The 10,297-nt window shown below is 41.8% G+C and overlaps 1 protein-coding gene across 1 annotated transcript; it reads left to right on the top strand.

The window, feature by feature from the left end:
• On the top strand, positions 1-10,065 carry def6c (DEF6 guanine nucleotide exchange factor c). The gene is made up of 13 exons (XM_080492088.1): positions 1-160; positions 346-586; positions 1,174-1,314; positions 2,801-2,983; positions 4,078-4,308; positions 4,388-4,534; positions 5,706-5,814; positions 6,744-6,982; positions 7,168-7,275; positions 7,484-7,650; positions 7,734-7,932; positions 8,013-8,103; positions 9,386-10,065. The coding sequence occupies exons 2-13, from the start codon at positions 491-493 to the stop codon at positions 9,589-9,591; spliced, it is 1,917 nt and encodes a 638-aa protein (XP_080348214.1). The 5' UTR covers positions 1-160; positions 346-490; the 3' UTR covers positions 9,592-10,065.
• Positions 10,066-10,297: the final 232 nt, after the last annotated feature.

Raw genomic sequence — 10,297 nt, 5'->3', positions numbered from 1 at the left:
ATGGGTGTGTCTGTAAAGCTCCTGCAAGTCGCCTGAATCTGATAATAACATGGATTGCCTTGATCTTGGTTGGTTTTCAGTTGGCAGGTTGTGAGGCACTGAACTGTACATTTACTCTGTGGATTTACGTCATAGGCCTTGGAAATACAATCTGGCACAGGTTTGACTTGTGAAATTGTTCTTCGTTAACGTAATTTCTGTAAAATGGGTGAAAAAACATGTTAAAAAAATCCCCCAAATACTTATCTGTAAATTGAAATGTAATTCTTGCGGGCCTCCGGACTTTACGCGACTCTCCGCCTCTTCAGGTCTGCCCTACATCTGATTGCTTGTGGTCTTTTGCAGTTTGCAGGGCTGCCTGTCTGCGCGTTGCCCCACATTTTTCTTTGGGCAATCCTCACCGCCGCCGCTTCGCCTCTTCGCTGCGTAAAAGCCGCTGAGCGCCGCCTGGAAATGTAGTAGCTTTACGCGCACGGTTTCCTCCCCCGAAATGGACCTAAAAGCCGAACTCCTCAAGTCCATCTGGTACGCCTTCACCTCGCTGGACGTGGAAAAGTGCGGAAAAGTGTCCAAATCGCAGTTAAAGGTAAGCGGGACGGCCTGTGAGACGTTTATGGTATCAGGAAAGTCGCGGGTCCGATGGGACTGTAGACACAAACGCATTTATTCTGATTTTTCAATTTAAAGTTCAGTTTTTGTCTCAACGAAGATCCACAAATCTTGGTCATTACGTGCGTTCACTTATTAGAATAGAACATCTGGAGTGGCGTTGTGACTAAAGGAATGATATAACTCAAATATAGGTTGAAATAGTGTGAAAACAAACAGGAAACCTGCTCAAATTAGACGTGAGTGGCGACTTTAAGCTTTAAGCTCAAAGTCCAACCGTTTCCTGTGGCCCAGAAACAAATGACTCCCCCACTGTAAGAGTTGTTAATAAAAGGCACAGCGCGTAAATACTTCATTTCGCCTCGTTTCCACCTCAGTACGCGTCTGTTATGTTGCTTCCCGTCCAGTCTCTACATGCCTGACTGAACACCCAAAAGGTGAGAGGAATCCAGAGGGGGGAAATAGCAGACAGCTGTCCCGACATGCTCACAGACTGAGGCATTTGTGTGTGTGAGGAAACACACGGTGGACAAAAACAACATGCGTGTGCGTTTCTCCTCTCAGGTGCTCTCTCACAACCTGTACACGGTCCTCAACATCCCGCACGATCCGGTGGCTCTGGAGGAGCACTTCCAGGACGATGACGATGGCCCTGTGTCCAATCATGGATACATGCCCTACCTCAACAAATACATACTGGATAAGGTAGAAAAATCACATTTACATGAGTTTATATTGTTTAATGTGGCGAAAAATACCACTGAAAGTGTATATATTATGAAAAATGAAGCTCAGTCAGGTTATAATCCCATGTTTAATGCTAAAGGCCTCCATAAATCCTGTAACTAATTGTATATTTCTATTTATTGCAATTGTAGTTTGCTTTGAATCAAATGTTGTAAAGTTTGTGACTTGGCTCCTTCATATAATTAACCCCTTTAACACTGTTGTGATGATGTAATATGAAGTAATGAATTACTGTGATCCTGCTATGTATGGCAATGATGAGTAATTGATTACATTAATATGAAGTTAGGGACGTTTTAATGGGCTCTGTGTCCCACTAACCGGTGCAACCTCAGCTGAACTTAAAGTTACTCAGTCACTAGACTGATCTGCACCTCTGAAGTTTTCGTGTCAGCATTGTAGATGACTTTTAATCCCTTTTTCACTCCCTCTGAACTTTATGAACTGAGCCAGTAACTAATCAGTTACTAATGTTAGTTCAACTCCACTGTGGCGTGTCTTCAGTTGTTCTCAACTATTTACATAGTGTGATCATTCTTAGTAAAAATGGTACGAGTAGAAGTAAAAATAATCTTATTCATGAGCTTCATATTTTGCAGGTATAAGCCGATGAAACGACATAATTATTCTAAAAAAAACCCGAAAATTATAGAGCATTCTCATGTTTCTGTGCTGCCTTCCCTTCGTAACGGTCATATTTACAAGCGTATGAGTTTAATATAGGCCCAACAACTTTTTCAAATAAAAACTGAAAAACTTTTGTTGCGTTTTGTGAGTCCGTTTACACAACAACGGTGCTCGGAGTCTCTGAAAACGCAGCTTGTTCAAAACAACTCCCAGGGTGGAACTTATCGAACACGCTCCAACTCCGTCTCTGTGGAAACTGAGGAAAACCTTTTTGAAAACGCTGCAACTGTGTTTGCACACCTCCATAGTAAATAGTTGTTCTGCACATGCTCAGTCGATGGACAATAAGAACAATGTTTCCTCCAGAGTGTCACGACTCCCAGCTCGTATTCTCCTGGGACTTGGTAGTTCTATAGTTGACTGTCAATTCGTCGTCTGTCCGTGTTCTCCAGTTGTTAATGTTCATAGTGTATTGTTCTGTGTGCTCATGTGTGGTTTCATTACAGTAATAACCAACAGCACCCACTAGAGGTCTGGCACACTATAAGCGCACTGTTTTCATAGTTTCTGCCATTTCAGTGGAAACTGACATTGTTTTCAAAACATTGTTATGTAAGCATGAAACTTTCCCGAAACGAAAATTCAAAAACGATGCATTTTCACTTGTATACGAGGCCTTGGTTGATTTTACTTGTACAGTTTGATTTGAGCAGCAGGAGTCATTGTTTAGTGCCTCAACGAGATGAGCAGGTTCCATGAATCCGGTGTGTCGGACAGAGAAACTCTCCCCCGTTTGATTGCAGCCGTTTACTTCCAGGTGCAAGAGGGGATGTTCGATAAGGAGAAGTTTGACGACCTGTGCTGGATGATGACCATGAAGAAGAACTTCAAGGGGGCGCCACAGGGGGTGCCGCTGTCGGAGAGAGACAATTTCAAGCTCTTCTGTTTGTTTAACCTCCTGTCTGAGAATCGCTACCCACTGGTGATGATATCAGAGGAGGTGAGAGAAGCTGAGGAGAGTTTCGAATTCCATCCATCCATCCATCCATCCATCCATCCATCCATCCATCCATCCATCCATCCATCTTTTATCCTGTTCAGGGTCGCAGGGTGCTAATGAGTTAATGCAAAGATTTACGCTGCTGAAAATATCCAGGTTTGTGTGTAAAAACAAAATCCCAAAAAGCTATACAAAGACAAGCTGAAAGAACAATCACATTAAAAAACATGAGATTTGTTTACACTCCTGCTTGTTTAACTTTCAGTATCGTATACAAACTGCATGAAAACTAAATAAAAGCCTTGCTCATGGGTCTGCAGCCTGCGACTGCTGGGCCACATGTGGCTCTTCAGCCTTTGTGTAGCAGCTCCCTGAAGCTTTCACACAATTATACATTAATAAACATTTTATCGTATTTTTTATTCTATTCACAGTCATTTAAAAAGGACTTTTCACTCTTGGTGTTTAAAAGAAAAGGCACAAAAGAAAACAGCTAAAAAATAAAGCTAAAATAACTAAAATATCTAACAGTAAAATAAGCTTGGAAATGGAAAACAAAACCTGATATAAAAAAAGTCAAAATGGATAAAACAGCTAGATTGTCTCAAAAATGCAGAAAAATTAGGTTGAAACCACTAAAATCTGGTACAAAACATCCAAAAATGTAGTGAAATGTTCGCCTAATTTTAAAGTTTAGACATGTTTTGCAGCTCCAGTTTAATTTGATGTGGTGGAAAGTCATAAAAAAGGGCTCTTTGGTCATAAAGATTGCAGACCTCTGGCCTCAGCTTGTGTCCTGACACTGTCACATGGTCTGACATTTTGTTTTCACTGCAGAAAAAAAAATCAAGTGCAAGTAAGTATGTTAATGAGCCTCTTCCTTCCTGCACTTCCTCCATAATGCTTTTGGTTTCCTGTCGCAAAGGACAAAAATAAACTGCTTCTGTGTAATCGGCACAGTCGCTTTCCACATTTAAAAGTGCAACTGGAATGTTTAATATTCTGTATTAGTGTTGGGAAATGTCTCTGTTTGAAATCCAGCTGTAGGATGAGTGGTCTAAATAACGGAGTTGTGTTTGTTTGAATGCTCTCAGGTGGAGTATCTCCTCAAGAAGATCTGCACTGCCATGAGTCAGGAGTGGGACGGGAAGCCCATGGAGGACTTGATATCCCAGGATGCCACAGTGCAGGAGGACGGCCTGTCAGTGTGGAGCTTCCTGGAGCACATGGGCGCAGGTCGGCTGCTGAGGGTCACCAGCGCCGAGGCCTTCAGTCTGGCCCTGGACGAGGTCTTTCTGGAGATGTATCACAATGTTCTGAAGAGGGTGAGCCGCTCTGCTTCCACGCCGACACTTCACCTCTCCACGATTCTGTCTTTTCTTATTTCAACCCCCTGTCTAGCAGGGTTACATGTGGAAAAAGGGACACGTGCGCAGGAACTGGACCGAGCGCTGGTTCGTGCTGAAGCCCTCCTCCATGGCTTACTACGTCAGCGAGGACCTTAAAGACAAGAGAGGCGAGATCCAGCTGGATAAACACTGTGTCATCGAGGTGAGTCAGATATGTCAATTATAATATATTTCATTTTAAAAAAGTGTAAGATTTAAATGATGAAGCTTTTCAAGGTCTGGGACTTCCTCTACCAGAGATCACAGGAGACACTGGAGGATTTGCTGGTGTGAGTCTGTCAAATAGGGATTTATATATGTCAAATAAAACTAGAAAAAGATGTTATCTCAACCTGGGGAACTGGGCGTGTCTTCTGTTGTTTGGCTTCACTTGTTTAGGTGAATGAGCAATCTGAGAGGAAGGCCGCAGCCTTCCACGGGCTGCGTTTACACAACGTTGTAGTGAAAATTGAAAACTTACATTATTTATTTAAGCATAATATTGAATATTTGGCAAAGGATAATAAAATGTATGTAAATTCTTTCTAAATGTATTTCTATGTCTTGCAATGGGAAATATTTAGCGTTGCCCAAACATTTGTATTTAAGGTTATAATGCCGCTATTTACCCTACAAAGAGTCTGATTTCCTGGGATCCACACAAAACCTTTTGCATTCTCTAATTTGACTCATGCAATAGGTTCGGCTTTCAGTTTGCATGTGATCAACAAACACTCTTGAGTTACGTCACCTGCAAATGGGAATATTCAAATGACAGTTTTATGTGTATTGTTGCTTGTGTTTGTCATAAAGTGATTGGATGAAGCGCTGAGCAAAGGAAATAAATCTCTCCTCGATAACAGTAGCATCCCTGCTCAAGGCTGAGCTGGTTCACACCTCATTTTCACACAGACTCGATCGTTAATCACACAAACATGCTCCATAGATGGTGTTTGTTCACGATATCAACTTTGTTCCCATTTCCGCTCGTGTAAATCAGACCAACGTGTAAGAAGGCAGTGACTGCAAATTTCTCAAGAAAAGTGGAATCAATGAAAGATTAATCTGCTATAATTTCACTGCTGTACTTCATTTTAGATGAAACGGGCTGTGTATGACCTCAGAACTAATACAAGCGTCACCTCTGTTCTCGAGTGCCTCCTGTGGTGAAATGTGGCATTGCAGAACCAGCAGAGTTGAGACCATCTAAAAATATTTCATTAAAATCTCTTTAAAACAATGTTCTGGCGGATATTTCTTGACATGTCTTATCTTCTATATCTCATATGGCTTTGTGGAAAGCTAATTACACACACATTTATCTTCTCTTTCAGCCGATTCCAGACAGGGAAGGAAAGCGCTGCATGTTCTGTGTGAAAACCCACAACAAAACCTTCGAGATGAGCTCGTCGGACCAGAGACAGAAGGTGGAATGGACTCAAGGTGCGTTGGTGTGTATAAGCTGAGATTATGGTGACGCTGCCATGAAATTGTTGCTATCAAACCAGCCTCAAAGCCATGCTGTCAGGATGAGTTTGTAAAAACATGCGTCATGCAACAGCAATAAGAGAAGTTTTTTAGACATTTTGCTGTATTTTGCACCAGAAGGTTTCATTAAAATTGACTTTGTGTTGAGATTGTTGTCATTTTCAGGAGTATTTTTTTTGGTTTTGCAAATATCTAGACATTTTATTCATGTTTACTCTACGCCACAACAAAGGAAAACATTAAAGTTTAAATTGAAAGGTTACTTTGGCACTATTTTACACCAACTCAAGGTGAACTTGGGCTGAACTAAAATGTGTTTGACACCCTTGGTTTAGGGGATTACTCCTAGATTTTTAAAGGTAGAAGAGACGATTTACTTTGATTTTGTAATGTTTCTTTTACCTAAATATCTGCAAATTAATCAATAATAGTGAAGTTAAGCATACATGTGACCCTTATTGTCAAGAGGGAACGTGCAGTATATCAAGAGTAAAGGCTCTAATATGATAAGTCAGTGCTGCTTTTGTGATTATTTTATTAAACTAATCATTCATCTTGAACTCAATCATTAGTATTAGTCATGACCCACAGTAGGAGTGATTTCTGTTGCTCCCTGCATGTTGGCAATTTATCTCCGTGGTTTTATTGTCATCAGTCTGTATTTTTTTTCTTTATTTCAAGATCCGCTAACTTAATGACTTAATGGGACTTAATGAGTGAATCACTCATTAGACTAACCCACACAGTGCTGAAACCTCGGTCGATGTGTCACAGCTGTGCTCTAATAACAGTTATTTACATGTTGCCACTGTCAGTACTTTAAGGATTATATTGAAAATGTCTACTGCCCTAACTTTAACTTTCTACCTCAATCAAATCATCAGCCATTCAAACGGCGCTGCGTCTTCAGAGCGAGGGGAAGCCCTCGCTTCACTACGAGCTCAAAGCGAAGCGAAGCGTCCAGCGGGAACACAGCCAGCGGGAGCGCAGCCGTAGCAGCTGCAGCAGCCGCAGCAGCCGCAGCAGCCGCAGCAGCCAATCAGACGACCTGACCATCCAGGAGCTGGAGAAGCTGGAGAGGGAGAAGGGGAGGCAGGACATGGAGATAGAAAGCATCATCCAGGTAGAGGAACCGAACCACAGAGAGGTGAACTACAGGTGCAACTTTTACTTCTGCGTGATGCACAACGTGTGTGTGTGTGTGTGTGTGTGTGTGTGTGTGTGTGTGTGTGTGTGTGTGTGTGTGTGTGTGTGTGTGTGTGTGTGTGTGTGTGTGTGTGTGTGTGTGTGTGTGTGTGTGTGTCGCAGCATGCGCGGGAATTGGAAACACGCAGACGGGAGGCGGAGGAGAAAGAGAGGAGGAGACAGAAAGAGGTGCAGATGGAGCTGGAGAGACAGCTGAAAGAGGCTGAGATGGTGAGGATAAAACTTTATTGGAAATTAATTTCACAGCCCGTGTTAAAGCTTCTGATCTGTGGAAACGGCAGCAAAACATGGAGTCATAAAGTCAATGATTCAGAGAAATGGTGACAAGGTTCCTGGAAAAGGTGATTCGGGTATAGGTCACTTCTTTCCACTCAGCTGCGTGCGTGTGCGTGTGTGTATGTGTGTGTTGTGCACCCAGGTGAGAGACAGCATGCAGGCCGAGATGCAGGAGAAGGAAAAGGAGGCGGAGCAGCAGAAGAAAAAGATCAAGGAGCTGGAGCTGACCCAGCGGAAACTGGAAGCGGCTCTCACCATGGAGATCCAGGCTCGGCAGGAGGAGGAGAGGGCCAGACTGGAGCTGGAGAGGTTCGTCTGCGCTCGATCTTCACTTCAAAGCACGCAAGTAATGGAGTTAACCACTTTCATCAGCTGGTCCTTGCATTCCTTAGAGTGCTGAGGGCTGAGGAGGAGAAGAAGAGGCAGTTCCAGCTCCTCCAGGAGCAGCAGAGAGCCTTTCACAACCTCAGCCCGGTACAGGAGGCCTCCGACGGGAGCGCAGATGAGGAAACCCCCTCGGCCCTCTACTCCGCCTCTCAGGAGCTGCAGGACTTGCAGGCGTCTCGCCAGAGGAGCCACCAGCACCTGGAGGTGAGGTAGAAACAGACTTTTAATAGATTCTTCTTGTTGAACTACAATTTTGAAGCTATTCATTTGGTCCGTGGTTGCAGGAGGTTCAGGAGAAGCTGAGGAACGCCAGTCAACACGTACGACACTGGAACGTCCAGCTGAACCGCCTGATGAAGCCCATCAGTCCTGCAGGTGCTTTTCAAGGCATCCATTCATATTTTACTGCAGGAAACTTGAGCTGATCGTGGCTGATAGTGGGTGAAACCAGGCTACAGGAAAGGAAATTATACTGAGTCGGAGAAGCACATGAGGACGGGGCAAACGCAGACCTGGAACAAAGCTCTAGACCTCAAAGAAAAGACACACGAGAACCTAAATCTAAAGTCTGAAGTGAAACATATTCCTAAACATGGACAATGCATTCGAAAAGCATTTCAAGAGGATGATTCAAGACGAGGGATGAAGGGCCTGTGGGGTTTTTTAAAGAAGGGAAAAAAGTCAGACGAGAGGAAATCACTCCTCAAAACATTGAGGACCAGTTTTTGTCTGTGGGTTGTCACATCTCTCCACTCCAGCGTGAGAACAATAATTGACCCTGCAGTGTAATTAGTGCACAACGTCTGGCCAAAAATGGAATTCCAATCACACGTGTAATTTGAACATATATATATATCTAATTCAACACGTCTGAAATTGGTAGGAAGAAGTCCGACTTCCCCAATATTCAATAATCACATTCATAATCATCTTGACTTAAAGTGATATAACTGTTTGGCACTTGTTTGTCTCGAATTTCTGTCATTTATTTGCGGATTATTTTCCATTTGTACATTATTCGTTTGTTACATAGTTTCATTGTTTAAAATGAACAACTCCTCAACTGTTTTCTATATAAATCAATATGGAATTCCAATCTAGGCCCCCAACATATACAGTACATATAGCTATATAATACATTTTCCACTGTGTAGTTGTTTAATTTTATACTTTATGGTGCTCTCTAAATTCTTTTTAGAACTCATCTCAGTTCATGTGTGTTTTAATCTCACTGTTCTGCTTCTTTGCCGCAATCAGTTTCAAGACGTCTCACTTTCGGTACGCCCAATGTACAATGAAAATAAAGACTTCTGCATGCGAGATCGACTAGATGAGACGGTGACAAGTGACTAGACAAAATCAGGAAGCCGTATTCTCTTCACAAACTATGATATGTAGGTTTAGACTGAGCATGCAGTTTCTTTGCAAATTGGAATTGGTTGTCTGTTCCGGTGCCCAGCCAAGCTGCTCAAAGAAATTTAGCAATTTAGAGTCACCAACAAACAATGCAAGCATCTTTTTGGACTGGGGGGAGAATCTGAGGTATCTGGATAAAAACCCATGCAGATAAAGACTCTTAAGCCCACATCCAATGTCATTAAAAGTCATTAGAATACCTCCTACTGTAATAACATGCATCTTTGCATCCTTTCTACAGAACGTTTGGACCATCGTTTGTTATCAACACGCACGTGTCCCAAAACGGAGGGCGCACTGGCCAGCAACGAGTTTATCTCCAAATTTAAGGTCCGAGCCAGTCAGAACAGCCAAACACGACGAGATGGACTGGAGGAGCAGATGGAGGCCGTCAGCCTGTCCGACGAATCAGACGACTCGCATGATAAATCCAACGGACAGATGTGACCAGTCAGAAATCAGAACAAAATTTATATTTGTGTAAAACTAAGAGTGAATGGAGGAAAAGTACAAAAAGCCTTGTATTATATTTATATTTTGAATTTCTCATTCACAATGATGAGGAGGCTTAAATAACAACACATCGGACAAAGACTGAGATTTACAGTTTTGTACAATAAATTTTATGATGAATAATACAAATGTATTTTTGTCAATATTTTTTGTGGACCTACTAAAATATCTTCAGAAACTTGAATGAAAACGATTGTTATTCTTAGTTTCTTCCTGCAGCTCCAAGTGAAGACAACAAAACAACAAAACCAATATTAGATGAGTTTAGATATATTCTTAAGTTTTTTTATTAATGAAATGTACATTTTTTTCCTTTCATTAATTACTATAGTGTACTGTAGTAACAAAAAACACAAATTCATTAGAAGTTCAAATAAATCCTACAGTGCCTGTGTGTTTGTGCTAACTTGATAAAAGCTTGGATAACTGCATTTATTTCCATCAAGTTAACGCTATTACAGTAATTAAAATTTTGTTTAAAGTACATCAAATTGCAACTGCAAAAACTACAAACAGCACATGAAAGCCTGTAAAATTCAGAAAAAAAAGGTCAGAAAGCTGAGCAGAAGAGGGAAAGTGATTTTTCAGTAAGATAATAATTAACAGATCGTACAAATTCTTTATGTTAAGTAATAATAGT

This window comes from Lipophrys pholis (genome assembly GCF_963383615.2).
Source record: "Lipophrys pholis genome assembly, chromosome: 22".
Taxonomy (NCBI): Eukaryota; Metazoa; Chordata; class Actinopteri; order Blenniiformes; family Blenniidae; genus Lipophrys; species Lipophrys pholis.
Note: the sequence above shows the minus strand (reverse complement) of the source record. Positions and strands in the feature narration are given on the sequence as shown.